The sequence below is a fragment of the Epinephelus fuscoguttatus genome, linkage group LG3 (assembly GCF_011397635.1).
Source record: "Epinephelus fuscoguttatus linkage group LG3, E.fuscoguttatus.final_Chr_v1".
Taxonomy (NCBI): domain Eukaryota; kingdom Metazoa; phylum Chordata; class Actinopteri; order Perciformes; family Serranidae; genus Epinephelus; species Epinephelus fuscoguttatus.
In genome coordinates this window covers 1,303,601-1,320,943 of record NC_064754.1, presented here as the reverse complement: position 1 = coordinate 1,320,943, position 17,343 = coordinate 1,303,601, and the positions used below count along the sequence as shown (strand labels likewise).

The 17,343-nt window shown below is 45.0% G+C and overlaps 1 protein-coding gene across 1 annotated transcript in view; it reads right to left on the bottom strand.

Annotated features, from left to right (window-relative positions):
- Positions 1–17,343, bottom strand: part of kcnh1b (potassium voltage-gated channel, subfamily H (eag-related), member 1b) — an 85,637-nt gene that overhangs the window by 14,141 nt on the left and 54,153 nt on the right. Inside the window, exons 8-10 of the mRNA XM_049572109.1 lie at positions 13,111–13,310; positions 12,160–12,412; positions 5,822–6,018 (exon numbers count right to left, since the gene is read on the bottom strand). Coding sequence (XP_049428066.1) covers positions 5,822–6,018; positions 12,160–12,412; positions 13,111–13,310 — 650 coding nt within the window. The remainder of the gene's footprint in view (positions 1–5,821; positions 6,019–12,159; positions 12,413–13,110; positions 13,311–17,343) is intronic.

Genomic DNA, 17,343 nt, shown 5'->3' with positions numbered 1-17,343 from the left:
AGGGTCAAACTGAACGTCTCAGAGTGGGTGCTCCCGTGGTGATCTGGAGAATTCAAGGATGAGGCCGATCACAGAGTTCTTTCTTAATGCACGTTTAATAACGAGCTCTGATCAACATGGCTACATGCAGAAGCTGTGTGATAAGTGTGAACAGAGAGACACAGCTTATATAGGGTGGTGACATGTATACTGTTACCTAAAATGGTGCCTTGACACATTTAACTTGACCTTGGGCCAACTAAAATTAGTCTAACTTGTCCATTCATCAGTAAGTCTCGCACTTCCTGACGCCGTGACGTCTGTCATAACGGATCATGATCCCCAGGGGCCTTGACCAAGTATCCACTGGTCAGTGGAGATGTAAAGCTACATACTAACACCGTCCCTCTGCTCAGACCGTCACTTTAATTTTGTTTTGCCTGAATATGACATCATATTCATAGTAGATTACCAAAATAAAAGAGGTAACTTCTTTCCACCTCTGCTTATAAATGATATGAATACAGGCATTAAAAATATCAATTAAAAAAAGATAAGACATTAAAATCTTTGCCACATAGGTAAACTTTTTTCCAGTTGAAAATCCATTCATTCATGGATCAGGTTAGAGGAGTGATGTGGATGGAGCGGCGCTGGTGAGGCTGTGAGGACACATCTACTCCTCTGACACATATAAAGCTGAGGCATGAAGCTGCAGCAGGTGTTTGAACGTCTTCACTCCAGGTGTGAAGGTTGCGTTACAGCTGACCGGGCTGTAAATCAATGATTTTACTGTACATCAGCCACATGTGACCTCGTGACCTCTGCTGAGTCTCACTGTGTCTCTATTCTGCAGCGCCAGCAGCGAGGCTTTCCCCTCATCATCATCATCATCATCATCATGTCATCAGTATGTTGAACCCCGAGCCAATCAGGGAGCTCCTGACCTGCTGAAATTGGATCGTGTGAACGAAGCAGCAGCAGCTGGTTCTATCAGAGAGCTCTCAGGGGTGACGAGAACAGAGGAACACAGGACGTGAGAGAACTGCAAATGTTCTTCTGGTGCAAACACAATACATCGGAGTGCTGCTCGGACTCTCTGTGTGCTGCATTCAAGTGGAAACACGGAAACTCTGCAGTCTGCAGGGACTCTCAGCAGAAACAAGTGGAGAACACAACACAAGCGATGATTCATTAGGACTCTTTCTGTTTGTGTCACCTGATAAATGTCAGTCCAATATTCTGTCCACCAACTCCTGAGTGAAATATCGGTCTATCTCTGCTCCAGAGGTGAGAGTAAATGATGGATGTATGGCGAGAACTGGATACAGCGTTGAAGGCGGGGCCTCAATCATTCCTATGAAAGCTGCTCAGTGGCGCATGAAGCCAAAAAAGTTGGACTTCCAGGGTATAAAATAACTGGATCTTCCACATCTTTGCGTCCAGTGTGCGTTCAGCCCACAGGAAGTGGGCGTAATGGAAATCTGGGGGGTGTCCTCCTAGGGTAACGTCCTTAGACGTGGTCATACAAACTTGTAACCAAGGCCTACTACCATATCATCTACCCTTCCACACCCAGTGGCACCAGCCAAGACTTCCTCTGCCCACCAGAGGTGAGGGTAATAACCATCTGGAAGGTGTCCTCCTAGAATAACTCCCTTGGACATGGTCATTCAGACTCATACAGTCCAACAGCACCAGCCACAACTCCCTCTAGCCACAGGAAGTGGGCATAGTGGACATATGAAAGGTGCCTTTCCAGAATAATTCCCTTGGAGGTGGTCATACAGACTTGGAACCAGGTCTTATTCAATGTTATCCATCTTTCTGCATCCAGCAGTACCAGCCTTAACTTCCTCCAATCACAGGAAGTGGGAGTAATGGAAAACCAGAAGGCGTTTTCCTAGAATGAGTCCCTTGGACATGGTCATACAGACTTGGAACCAATTTCTACTACCATATATTTATCCTTTTGCATCCAACAGTACCAGCCCCGGGGGGTGGGGTGGGGGGTGGGTGAAACGTAACAGAGCCCCCCGGGTGGAATCACTGAGGTGCAGTCAATCAAAAAGTTGGTGAAGTAGAGAAGAGCACCTGGGTCACGCTTTAACAGCACTTCCAAAACATCTCTGACAGCAAAATCAGTTCTTGCTTTTAACAAACTGTTCAAACAAGTCAAACCAAACTAATGCTGCGTTCACACGGGCCGACCGCTTCATATGAATATGTCTTAATGAATAACTTGTTTATTTCAAACCTTGTAAAGAAGCTTAGATTCAGTTAGTCTGTGGTTTAATTTTTGTTTTAAGAAGCAGTTTCCTGTCTGATCTAATCTGATTCATTCAGGACGAAAACATTCAGCCAGAAATAAAGAAGAAGAAGAAGAAGAAATAAAGCCACTCAGCAGTTTTCAGTCAACCTGTAATGATTTTCTCCTTCAAACACACTGCGTCTCGTGCAGCTCAACACTGGAGATCACACAGTCTGTCTGTGTTTAACTCTCAGTACTTTAAGAGCATCAGACTGAACCTGAGATTTCATCATCATCTCCTCTGTAGTGGTTGACGTATTTTAGTGTTGGACTGACGTCTCTGTCCATCAGACACTTTTCCTTATTTCCTTGACACCACAGTAGACTTGTATTTTTTCTCGAGGCTGAACATGAGATTTAAATGTTGTACGGGCAGCAGTTTGTGCAGCTGCTGCTGAGCGTGTTGTGATCCAGCTCTATCTCAGCTGTTGTCGGAGGGTTTAGAGGTGAGCACTGCCCTGGCAGGTCGTTTCTCTTCACCAGCGTCATTATTGCACAGCCAAGCAGAACAGGACACAATGGCTTTCACATCGATTTACAGCAGAGAGCGAGAGAGAGAGAGAGAGCTACCATCACAAGATTTTATATCCCGTCTTAATTCCAAACTCTCCTTGTTTGTTTTCATACGATTTCATCAGAACAAAAAGTCTCTGCATATAAAAATATCTTGGCTAAATATTTTGCTCCATTCAAACCTTGTACAGAAGCTGAAACCCAGTTAGTTTGGAGTTTCATTTTTGTTTAAGAAGCAGTTTCCTGCCTGAACATTCTGTTAGTGTTAATCTGATGTCTTCGGCCTTCTGGATGAAAATATTCAATTGCTGTGTGATACTGACAGGAGGTAGATGTGACCTCTGCAGTCAGACTGGTTGGTTTACAGTCTGTGTTTGACATGTTGCTCCTGTGAGTTAATGATCTGAGCACTTCCTCCACCTCTGCTGATATCTGACACGGTGTGTGTAAAAGAAGAAGTGTGTTGTAAAAAAAGCAGATGTGAGAGTGTGTTCACCTGGTGTTTTCACTTCCTATAAAAACTACTAATAGTTGTGGTCTCAGTTGTTTTAAAGCAGCTGCTCGTTTCACTTCAGCTCTCCAGATCATATTTATCCAAATGTCATTTCATATTTTCAGAAAATTGCAAACGCTGTGCCGCCTTCACAAACTACAGCCTCATCAGTTCAGCTTGTATCAATTCAATTTTTAAAAGTGTCTCTTACAGCTCCTGTGTTTTTCTGTGACACTCAGCTGTCTGAGTTAATGGATCACTGATGAAATCTTTTAATCAGTGCATTGATTCTTGTTGTTTCGATCAATAGAAGGTCCTTTTAAATTGACCTCTCATGCCTCAAGGACGCATTGATGTCTGCTGATGATGATGACAGAGGAGAAGAAGAAGATGAGCAACAGCATGTAACGACACAGCAACAAACAGCTGTCTTATTCATTCATTCATTAGCTGTAACAGCTTATCCTGGTCAGGGTCACTGGGGAGCTGGAGCGTATCCCAGCTGACTCTGGGTGAGAGGCGAGATGCACCCCTAACATATAGAGACAGACAACCATTCACACTCACATTCACACCTACGGACAATTTAGAGTCACCAATTAACCTGCATGTCTTTGGACTGTGGGAGGAAGCCGGAGCACCTGGAGGACACCCACGCTGACACGGGGAGAACATGTGGGAGCACCTGGAGGAAACCCACGCTGACACAGGGAGAACATGTCGGAGCACCTGGAGGAAACCCACGCTGACACAGGGAGAACATGTGGGAGCACCTGGAGGAAACCCACGCTGACACAGGGAGAACATGTGGGAGCACCTGGAGGAAACCCACGCTGACACAGGGAGAACATGTGGGAGCACCTGGAGGAAACCCACGCTGACACAGGGAGAACATGTGGGAGCACCTGGAGGAAACCCACGCTGACACGGGGAGAACATGTCAGAGCACCTGGAGGAAACCCACGCTGACACGGGGAGAACATGTCAGAGCACCTGGAGGAAACCCACGCTGACACGGGGAGAACATGTGGGAGCACCTGGAGGAAACCCACGCTGACACGGGGAGAACATGTCAGAGCACCTGGAGGAAACCCACGCTGACACGGGGAGAACATGTCAGAGCACCTGGAGGAAACCCACGCTGACACGGGGAGAACATGTGGGAGCACCTGGAGGAAACCCACGCTGACACGGGGAGAACATGTCAGAGCACCTGGAGGAAACCCACGCTGACACGGGGAGAACATGTCAGAGCACCTGGAGGAAACCCACGCTGACACGGGGAGAACATGTCAGAGCACCTGGAGGAAACCCACACTGACACGGGGAGAACATGTCAGAGCACCTGGAGGAAACCCACGCTGACACGGGGAGAACATGTGGGAGCACCTGGAGGAAACCCACGCTGACACAAGGAGAACATCCAAACCCTGCACAGAAGGGCCTCGAACCCAGTACACTCTTACTGTGACGCAACAGTGCTAACCACTGCTCCACTGTTCCATCCTGTTGCTTTGTTTAAGGTTACTTAAACTTTTAGCAGCTCCAACATGTTTCTGACTTCAGCACAGAGCTGGAAGAATTACTCCGATCTTTAACTTCAGTTACAGGAGTAATACGACACTATGAAAATATAAAAGCCTACAAAATCCCAGTGAAGCATTTCAATTGCACAAGTTGGGGTCTGAAAAGTGGCTAAATTTGTCCCTTCATAAAAATAATGTCACCAGGAGAGTCCGAGAAGTTGCTAAACCTAGTGAGACAGTGGCCAACTTGGCACCACTGGTTGTGAGCATCTGTCCACACAACAGAACACAACTTGTCCTTCAACCACAGCAGGATGGAGGACATGACCGCCATAATCAGACGACCGACCGACTGACTGTGTTCATGACAGATATTTATCAACAGTCGTTCAGGTGATCAGTGTTTCTGGTCAGATGTCTGTCTTCTGCCTGACTGAGGTGAATTTAAGGGTTAAACTGAGCAGAGTGTTTCAGCATCAGTTAAGGTGTGAAAACAGCCGTCTGTCACCGTCCACCTCCGCACTGTTGGCTCAGCGGACATCACACCTGCTCTGTGGAGGAGGATGAGCTGGAACAACATGACGACAACAGAGCGAGTCCAGCACCGGATGCAAGACGAGCTGAGGTCACGTGACATACCCCCCCCCCCCCCCACACACACACACCCTTGTTTGTCCCTCTGATCTGATTTTAGAAACATTTTGGTGTTTGATTCAGTCACAGTTTAAAGTCTGATGCATGAACTTTCTTCACTAAAAACGAATTCAACATCCTCGTTCACACAGTATTCTCTCGGGTCATGAGACACGGAGGGGACATCCTCTCATTTTCTTCTTCTTGTCAAATATAAATATCACATCTGGTGTCTGAATTAATCTGATTTTATCTCTGTTACACGAGAAGAAGAACATCAGTGTGACAGCTGATTCTGGACTTTTAAACAGTGGTGTTGGTGTAGGTGAGCTGAGTGATGTGGAGCAATGAGGTGTGCGGACTCACCCTCTTCCTCAGGTTGTAGGTGAGCACCAGATTTCTGGCGAAGTGATTTGCGAAGGAGGAGTAAAACTCCAGGACTTTCTGCAGCGCGTCTCGTTTGATGATGTGGAGGTCGCAGTAGGTCAACGCCCGCACGTTAGCGCACGACTGTGCCAACGTCATCTCCTTCCAGAACACGTCGCCAAACACGTCGCCTTTACCTGCAGACACACAGAGAGACAGGTTACAGTCTCACCTTCACAGCGTTTTAACAGCCGATCTGAGGAGTCGAATCGTCCGTATGAAGCTCTGAAACTTCTGCAGACTCATCCTCTCCTCTGCTCCACATCTGTATCATTAATATGTTCCAAAACTTTCACATCTTCACCAAAATACATTTTAATGGAATTTTTCCAGAGGAGTTTTTGGAGCTTTGAGGATTAAAGTACACAATCAGTGTATTAAGTCACATTTTGGGACCCACTCAGTTCATGGACACACAACAGGCCAAAACCAACATGCTGGGTTTTTCATGTTGAGTCAGCTGAGAGAAAAAGCCACAGAATAAACCACAGATACAGAAACATAGATGTGTCATTGGCTGCTGGATCGTACCTCGGTGGTGCTGCTGTATTGGAGAGGTTGTTTACAAAGTGTCGACAGAAATAACCAAGTTCAATTTCAGACTTTTTAAAGCCTTTTTAACACACACACATTATATATATATATATGTGTGTGTGTGTGAGACACATGTGTATCAGTACATAAAACAATGAAAACAGTTGGGTGAGTTTAAGTTTACTGTAAAAAGAATCTCATCGCTGTCGTAACGGCTATTTATTACTGAGAGTCTTCAGTCTGTCAAATCAGTGATTGTACACAGTGAGATTTTTACACCTGAGCATCTGATTTAAACGTCAGCGCTGCAGGAAATATCCACCAAGAACCCGAAAATGTGACAACGTGGTGAAATAACAAAGCTGCCTTTAGTTTAATGTTTTATCTCCAGGTGAGCTTCAGTAAGAAGACACATGTAAAATGTGCGTCTGAATCAGGTACACTTCAGTGTCAGGAATATACATGATGGAGGATAACGACACACTGCATCTGATATCAACGTCCAGCTGGACATTAGAGAGTTTCACAGCTTCCTCCGAGCATCATGTGACTGAACACATCAGGTCTGTTTCTGTGGTGAAACGTCAGACTGATCTCTCAGTTTGATCTTCTATAAAAACAATCAGATAAATGACGACATGATGAACCCTGTCATTAACGGCGAGGCGGTGAACACACACAGTCATCAGAGGGAAGGAGAGCGTCGATGCAGCTGCTTTCAGAAAACATCAGTGTTCATGTGAGAAGAGGAAGTGAAGCACACGGACTTTAACTAGTTCCTGATGTGATGTGAACAGTGAGGCTCAGAGTGTTTCTGCAGTAAAAGTCTAAACATTTATCCAGACAGGAAGTGAAGCTGATAAAACGTCTCTTGTGGCGATTATCTGAAGTCAAAGCAGATATCTAAAGGACAGAAAGGAGTCACTGAGAGGCCGTCAGCACCTCTCACTTCCTCTCAGCAGCTGGACCAGTGAGCAGCGAGAGAACCTGGCTGCCATCTTGGCTCCAGTAGTGCTGTGTTCATGTTCTACTTATCGTAACAACAGTCAGCTGAAACATACCTGCTGTATCTCCCAGTAACGACTGTGGTGTTCACAGACAAGAGATCATTATATAACCCAGTATGATTCAGTCAGTCATGTCTGTATCTGGGCTTAAACTCTGTTTATTTGACACCAGGAGTCAGTGAGGATAACATGCAGGAATTATGTGTCACTGATCCCAGGTCGGAATAACAGGAGGTTTCCCTGCTCTCAGACTGTACTTCCATATTTTCACCTTTTCACCTGTTAGAGCTGCAACTAACTAAAATAATATCACAATATTTCAGGGTTTTTTGTTTTGATGACGATATTCTTAATGAAACAACAAATTAGTAAAAATAATATGTTATTATTAATTTCAGAACATAGCATTGCAACAAAATAAGTGATATAGTTTTACAGTTTGCCATCAAAGATTCAGTAAAAACTAGAGATGTACAAAGTTGGATTTTGGCCTGTATTCAATATTTTCCATCTCATTTTGGCTTGTTGCTGACACCAATACAAAATGTGCTCAAATGTTTTCCCACCCAACTGCAGAGAACCTCAAGTCTCTCCTGTAGTGGAATTGACAGTTTATTATACTCTTGTTTGTGGTGGCCCTGGTGCCACAGCAGACATACAATACAAAAACATGACATACTTATCTTTATGTAACATTTTCAAAGTAAACTGTAAAACTCATCCCTCTTAAACAGGCTTTGGATGATGGTCTCCAAAAGACAGACCTGACAACAGACAAAACCAGGCAAACCTGACCTGTTTCAACTATTAGAAACATCATCTTCATGGCCTGTCATATTGGCAGAGATCATCATTTCAAGCCGACGCCGATAAATTATTTTAAAGCTGTTACCTGCTGATACTGATGACGTGCTGACACCATCAGGTAACGCTTATGAAAACTAAAATGATGTTTCATGTCTTCAGTTTGTGAACAACAACAACAACAACAGTAACTCAGAGTCAGATTCAGATCCTGTCACAATATTAATAGTTCAACTAAATCAAATCTACCACTAATTACACATTTAAACAAATGTCCCCTGGGATCTATATATATAAATCAACAGCTGATTTCCTTGTGTGTTTTTATGCTCTGCCATTTCTCCTCTAACCATCAGGCTGTAACCTGTGACAGGCTGTTATGAGACAGTCACATATATGGAGTTTATTCACGTAGGTTTGCATCAGCAAAGGTTTGTGACAGAATCACTTGAGGAAAGTGTCACATTTATCTTGCAAGTGTACTCTTCTTCAAACGTTTGCTTTACTTCCTGGATTTTTCCCACATGGAAATTCTGACCAATCAAGAGCAGCTTTCTCACACAAGGCATTTGATCTGGTCCTCTTGTAAATGCTGCCGTGAGAACACCAACCAGCTCTAGGCAATTATACAACTTTGGAACAACATGAGTCCCTGATTCAGACCAGAGGAGACCACTCTAGGGCTGACAGCAGCCTGACATGCACACAAGCTGCATGTTGAAAAGGTCTTTAGCATGTAGCATTGAGCATGCTAGCTTGTTAGCATGCTACAGCGATATGTGAGTGTTGAACTGTTACCATGTTAGCATGAAAGTGTCTATCCTCCTGAGACCCCAACTTTTGTTTGGTTTGCATTTTTACTTTCTCCGAGCTATTTGGGATCAGTAGGACCTGACAGGTATAAAAAACTAAACATTGCTAATGATAACAAAGTCCCAACATCCTCAAACAAGTACTTACTACGTAACGGTGTCTTAGCTTGTCACTGTTGCCAAAATTTGTTTCCATATCAAACTAACAAACAAGTGTCAACTATAACACCTGATCGGGTTTGGACCTCGTCCACTTTTGTGTCTGATCAGCTGCAGACTGACTCGGCAGAGATGGCTGCCATCTTGTTTGTACATGGATTAGTGTATTGTGCTCTTACTACCACTGGATGGCACAAAGAAAGTGTCCACGAATGAGGACAACAGGTCTGAGTTCAGTAGAATGAAGTATAAGGCGCAGTAAATCCAAAATATGACGTCCTCATGTGAAGACGCAGGGTGACAGGAGGATGTTTTTATCAGTGACAGTGTGACGTGAGGTTAATGCCGACATTATGTCAGGATGTTACAACAACATGTAAAGTTCATGCTAATGTTAGCATGTTTGCAAAGTCAGAGGATCACCATGGTGATTAGGATTCATCCTCTGGAGAGCATGAACGTGTGAATCACAGTTCATGCTGTTGACATTTGAAACAGACTGACAGTGAGACGTCATCATGTTTGATGCAAACAAGGAGCTGAGTCTATGCCTGCACGCTGCCTCACAGTATTGCTTCATCATATATAAATATAAATGTGTGTGTGTGTGTGTGTGTGTGTGTGTGTGTGTCTCAGGGAGCTGTTAAAGAGCTCAGAGGTTTGGTGAACACGCAGAGTGAATTGCATAATGACTCTGACAGCTGTTCTTTGAGCCGTGCTCCGCCTCGACAGCTTCCTCCATCATCTTTCACTCTTTCTGAACCGGTGAACGCTCTCCCTCCATCAGCCCCAAAAACACACACACACCAGGCAGCATGATTCAAAATGAAACCAAACACTTCATGCATAAAACTGATGCTTTGCTAATGAGAGCCCCGGAGCATGATTCCTACGCACGCTGACAAAAATAGCAAACACGTTTGGTTTTGATGCAGCGAGGAGGCAGCAGAGCGTCTGTGTGTTTCTCTGTGTGGCAGGTGACTCTGCAGGCTTCGCTCTGTGTTTCAGAGCTCAGGTGTTTCCTCCAGAGTCAGGCGGGGTCAGCCGACAGCAGCAAAAACACAGTTTCAATTCTCCGTCTCGCATCCAGACTAAAACCCTGACATTTCATTTTGTTCCAGCCGAGGGAGCTTTTATAACCCTGAGACAGGCCTGACAGGCAGAACTGGACTGTTTCTAACAGGAAGTCTCTTATTTTAGTAAAGACACCTGACAACTGGACGGGAACTAAGCGTGCTGTTCAAGAGGCTGGAGGAAACACTGTAGGACACAGAACTGACTATGAAGGATTGTGTTTGGTGTTTGTACCTCTTTGCCACGTGACCTGGATGAACAGCAGGAAGTTTGTTGTCACAGGTGGGAAAACACGTAGGGCAGGTCATCAGATGGTTTATTAGAAAAATCTGAAATGTGAACAGCTGCTGTGTTTGAGTGGTTTACTCATACGACCTATCATCAGGAAACTATGCACAGTGCCGTTCGATTGATGCGGACCATTTTAAAATACAACTTCCACAGCAGGTTCAATAAACACTTTCATCACACAAACAACAAACAAAAAAACATCTATAACTAACCTGTGAAGTGTTATCATAATCCACAGATCGAAAATATTAAAATCCAGTAAAATATTTCATTCAAACACATGATTACATACACAGACATCCACACACTGCACCATCTCAAACGTACACAGTTCTCCACATACGTTGCATAATAAATTCATTTTGCACGTAAACATCATCGAAAGCTGGGTATGGAAACTGACCCCTGACCTTTTGATTGACACCTCACCTGAGCCAATAGGAGCCTCCCTGTTCTCTCCACAGCCTACAGTAGCCAACGAGGGCCTGCGTCACTTCTAAGGTTACAGAGCCAATCAACAGCCAGTGATTGGCCCGATGGCTCGTGGGTCTTGCAGTCAATCAGTCCATTTTCAGTCACAGTCAAGTGGAGCTCCAGTCCCAGCTGGACGAGGACATCTAACTGGCCTACTGTCCTTGTCCCAGTATACAAGCACGGGAGGGGAATCCATTTATTGAGCCAAGTATGTGCGACTCCTCTACGATAGGTGGAGATATGCCCCCTTTCAGCTTGTTGGTATTGGACCTTTTTCCTGTTGACCTATTACGTCACAGACCAAACAATGGACAAACAAGTTAGCTACGGTTAGCTATAGGGCTGGGCTGTAGGACAAAATTTTCACATCACGTTTTTTTTTAAAATCATATTGGTTTCACGGTATTTTGCTCGGGTTCGGCCCACTTGACACGCTGCTGTTGTAAAAGGGGTAAAGCGGTTGCGGAAAATGAAAGAATAAATAGTTCACTGTTTGATTACATCAAGTAAAAACTAATAAAAAGCATTTATCTACCATTCTTACTGTTTTTATTTTGAGGTCTCTGCTCATCCGACGTGAGGATTTCTGTTTCATCTGATTTTCTTTTGACTGAAAACAAAGTTTGAGGTAAAGACGAAACATTCGGCTGCAAAACATGATGAGAATAAAGAGCTGAGCCGGTGAAGCGTCTCTGATGTATGGAGAGTATCCGCTCAGACTCAGCATCATTAAAGCAGAAATGGAAGGAAACATAAACAGAGTTTCCACCTCATGATGAATCAGCACTGTGAGCTGCTGTCACTAGACCAACAACAACCAGACTGGGACTGAAGTGATGCTGACGGAGCCCGGCCCCCAAAGACAAACTCAGCTCCCAGATGATCCATCAACACTGGTCTCAGTTTGTAACGGCAGAGTGAATGAGTCACAGCTGGAGCAGCTCAGAATCACACTGATGAGAGGAAATAACAGCGACTCATCGATTATATTTATTCTGTCTTTGTTACATTCTCTCCGTGAGATTTAACCTGTAACCCTGCTCCACTGGAGATCTGTTTGTTTGTTTGTTTGTTTGTTTGGATCCCCATTAGCTGCAGCATGGCATGTCAGAACCACACTCACCTAAAATGGCCACCACCTCGTCGTCCTGGATGACCTCCAGTGACCCCGACACCACGAAGCAGAGGCTGTCCACGCTCTCTCCGGCATGGAAGATGAGGTCACCTGGCGCGCTGTGGACGGTCTGGAACTCCATGGCGAGGGCTCGCAGGCAGCCGTCACTGGCCAGTCGGAACGCCGGGTGTTCCTTAAACACCTTCCTGTTGAGGTGGACACAGATGTCCGCTCGCATGTCCTTTGGACAAATCTGCAGAACCTGCGAATGCAGAGGTCACACAGAGGTCACACTGAGGTCACACTGAAGTCACACTGAGGTCACACAGAGGTCACACAGAGGTTATGCTGAGGTCACACTGAGGTCACACTGAGGTCACACAGAGGTCACACTGAGGTCACACAGAGGTCACACAGAGGTTATGCTGAGGTCACACAGAGGTCACACTGAGGTCACACAGGTTATGCTGAGGTCACACTGAGGTCACACAGAGGTCAAATTAGGGCTGGTTATTGTTTCACAGTGCTCTTAAAGAGATATTAACAGAGCACTTCATTTGATGCCCATCATGTTTATGGAAGCACTTCCTTCTGTTAAACCAGACACCACAGGCGTAAAACATGGCCATACTTCCAAACTTTTTGGCCACATCTCGGCACATTGAAGTGCCAAATCTGTAAATACAGCGCACTTGATTTCGCCACACCACAGGCTGTATGGGCCGTAGCTGCTGCGGAGTCTGTGAAGCACTGATCACCTGACTGGATTAATAAGATTTGGAGTTAATTAAGGCTGCCCCCCCAAATGTTCGACCAAACGTCTGTCGACCAGAAAGGTCATTAGTCTGCAAGATTTCATCGGTTGACAAAGACAAAGACAAACCAAGCAGGGTGTGGCAGGCCTCCACCCTGCCTGTGACATCACAGTGTGGAGGACCTGAGCAGGCGGTGAGGTGTTACCTTGTCAGTGTCGATGCCTCTGGACATGGACCAGGTGGACACGATGTAGTCCATCACCCGCTCGCTCAGGCCTTTGGGGACCTGGTAGAGTTTGAGGAAGTCTCGCACGCTGTTGAGCATCTCGTGGTAGCGGTTGGTGTTGGCGTACATCTGCTGGAAGATGGTGGTGACGTTACCAAAGATGGTGGCGTACAGCAGCGCTGTCAACAGGAAGCAAACAATGTTTAGGGTTGTGTTGTTAACCCTCTCAACACAGTGTATAAAGATGTATAGATATTTTTTGGATGATTCATCCACAGTCGTCTGTCTGACTGAGATACACATGTTAACAAAATCATACATTAAAATGTTACTTTGACGAAGAACGTTTGATTTTCACACAAAGTTGTACGGACTCCCTCACTGACGAGAAGAAAATAATCATCTCATGATATTTATCTTTATATCTCATCTGTTAAACAACCACACATCTCTTTATCATCCAATCACCGCTTCACCTGAAACTGCTCTGCAGAGATCAACATACATATGAGATATCTCAGGTTCTCTCAAGAACAATAAAATGCCTTCAATCTATACACTCTTTAACTGTTAGTAAACAGTGTGATGTTTGTTGGTGGGCGGGGCTTAGCTGGAGCCAAAACAGTTCTCCACAGACATTAGCTAGCGCTACAAGTTGTGTTGTCTTGTTTTAGGCGATGGAGGAAGATGATGTGACACTCTGTCTGTGGAGACGGAGCAGCAGAGCGCCGAGCGGAGTGAATGTGTGATTAACTTAACCGTTGGTTCATTCATGTAGAAATATAACGCTGCGTTTCTTCCACCAACAGGGCTCTCATTTTAGTGTAGAGCGTCAGACTGAATTTACCAACGCACCATGTCAGCTCACTCACTCTCCAGGACCGCCAGTGTTACTTGAATAAGTAAACACTGACCAACGGGACCAGACTGGCCGACCCGTATGCTCTCACTCAGTGGATGGATGATGTCACAGGAAGCCAATCTTACAAAGGAGGACCACACTTGTTTGTTTTGCTATGGAAGCTAACGTTAGCTAATGTGCTAAAAAGTTAGCGTTGCAGAGAAATCCAATCTTCCTCTTAATCCCTCCCCAGTTTCTGATGAGGTGGACATGATAACCCTTAATACACATAACCTTATTCATCCCTACAACAGGAAATACTTTTTCCCTAACCTGATATGAAGTGTGCGCTGCACATGTGAGCATTTTTGATGATGGCCTCCGTCCAGTCCTTTGGTCTTATCACATTTAACCATAGTTGTCTTTGTTTTTGTTGACGGGCAGTGGCGGCTGGTTTTGAGCCATGACTCCTTCTATTCTGGCTCCCAATAACACAACAAGACAAACACATTTTAACACTCCTATGGAGCCTACAGCCCTGTGGGGGAGAGGCAGCTGCACCTCCAGCTGATGACATGATGTCATCGTGATGTCGGCCCTTAAAGAGTCATTTATTACCTTGGCATAGGACAGGGGTGACCAATCAGTCAGAGACCAAGAGCCACACAAATTACGGTGGCAGTACAAAGAGCCACATCATACACATGTGCAAATGAATGACCATGAATAGAGATACACAGAAACACAGTCTCTCCCTCTCCCACTCTCTCCAGATTAGTGTTGTCACGGTACCAAAATTGGGACCCACGGTACGATACCAATGAAAGTATCATGGTTCTGAGTAGTATCAGGATACCACAGTGAAAATGAGGCAGATGTGCCTTTTATCATTTATAAAAAGATAAATCACTTTTCTATAATACATCACTGATATTTCAATGGAATAAATTACTTACTGACTTATTCATACTTCAAAAACAGCATCAATAAGTGATTAACATAGGGGGGATCAAAATAAAATAAATTAATAAAGTAAGAATCAACCAGCCACCCTCCTCCCCTGACAAGTAAAGAACAGTCCCTAAAGTGCGGTGAGGTTTGTGGGCCGTTACCTGGCACAAAGAGAGAAATGTGAATGGCTCGTTTCTCCTCTGACACGCCACATACCTGTGTGCCGCCACGGCTCGGCTGTTCAGGTATTTCTGGGCAGTCATGACACCAATTTATTCACCTGGAGCCGTGCTTCTCGGTCGCCGGTAAGCCATTATCTTGCGCCGCGGAGCACTATGGCTGTTATTGGCCAGTGCATGGACACTCACCCTCCTTTGATTGGACTTTGAACTTATCCCACAGTAGTGGCACCATGTCATGTACTGTGGTATTTAAGTAGCAGCCTACTGCGGTCTACCGTTGGTACCAGTATACCGTGCAACACTACTCCACACATAGTCTCTCCCTCTGTCATACTCTCTCCACAGACACACAAAGACACACATTTCTTCCCTGACAACTTTTGTTGTGCGATATCGCCACCGCGCTGCAGTCCCGCATTCCTCCCGAACTCCACACCCTCTCACCTGCCCGAGCGCACTCCTCTCTCTCACTCGCTCCACTTCAGCCTGTTAAATTTCTTAAAGGGCCATACGCACTCATAACAATAAATTGATTTTTTTTAAGACGGAAGAGCTGCACGCTGATGGTTTTAATTAATGGATCGAAGAGCTGCACACTGATAGGCAAAGAGCCGCATGTGGCTCGCGAGCCGCGGGTTGGCCACCCCTGGCATAGGAGGTCATGTTTTTGGTTCTGTTTGTCTGTCAGCAGGATGATGGAAAAACTGGCCTGATTTTCACGATAGGTTTCTCTTAGTAGAAGGGTGGACCATGGGCCAAGGAAGAAACCGTTAAATCCTCTGGGGTACGCTACACTTGCTTGACATCACTGGAATGCTTTTGGAAATTTATCCAAACCATATCCAGCCTTTGGCTAACACCGGCACATTTACAGCAATGTTCATTAATGTGCACTGTCCTCTAAATAAATAAATAAATAGAAGATGTGCATATCACAGTATATCACAGCTTGGTGGAGGTCTGCGCTCTCCCACTGCCTTATTGGTTTTTACTGTTATTGGCGTAAACTACAAAAACACCAAAACAATTCTTCGGCTCACGCAGCATTATAGAGCTTTAATTAGGGGTGGGGTAAATAATCGATTCTTGAGCCCACTGCACAAAAACAAAACAAATCGCTAACACCCACTAACATCCGGCATTTTAATGCAATGGGAAAAATTACAATTGACATTCATACGCAGGTCAAATTGCAGTAGTCACGAATGTTTATCGGCTGTACCTCCAGTCGGCAGTGACGAAAATATCACACTTGGGTGGACGTGCTGATTTGAGCCCTGTTACTGGTGAGATGCAGTGACACGCCACCACAAAACGCTGTCCGTCTGTATCAAAGCAGCGCTCAAACATCGATTCAGATTAGTCTGTGTAGTAACTGTAACTACTTTTAACTGTTTACTAACCTGTTTTCCGGCCTGTCTGTGACAGCGAACATGACACACCAAAAAAACCCACACGCACAGAAAGACATACCCGTCTGCTCCTGTGTTTAAAAAACCCACGAACACGCACTAATCTTGGCAAAAAGGGGTTTAAGATGCATCGAAATGCAGACATGAACGATTCAGCATTGATTCACAATCATGCTGTCAATCATCCAATATGTAAATGTTTATTAATGACGTGATGTTGACGGAACAAAAGAGGCAGAACTCAACACCGCAGCAGTGCAGCACCAGGAGAGCCAACAGCGCAGATACACTGGAGTTAACTTGTACTTCATCTTCACAAAAGGCAGCAGTTGCAAACTTGTTTTAATTTAATGTCTAAATAATTATATTTACTAGACAAACGTGGAGTATATTGTGAATATTTTCTACACCATCACCCAGAGAGGAACCTTAACGGAGCGGAGCAGCATCAGCAGTAACAAACAAGACCCACAGACACACAAACACTGCAGCATTAACTACACAACTTAAACCAAAATAAGCGTCTGTGAGCCTGCTCCGCCTGAAGCTGGTCGCGGTGCTCCATACGCCTGCCACGAGCCGTTCAGCACCACGGACAGTCGGACTAATGGGATGTCGAACCAATGGGCTGTCGAACCAATGACATGGACCCGAACAAAACACCTCTGTGGTGAAGAAAATAACTCTCTGCTCGGTCTGTTTCACCTCAGAAACCCTGGAGACGGAGCTGCAGAACACTCCACTTCCCCCTTATATTGTGATACTCATACAGGCTGGAGACTGTGCCGTGGTTTCAAATGAATAAATTCATTAATCAATGCAGAGT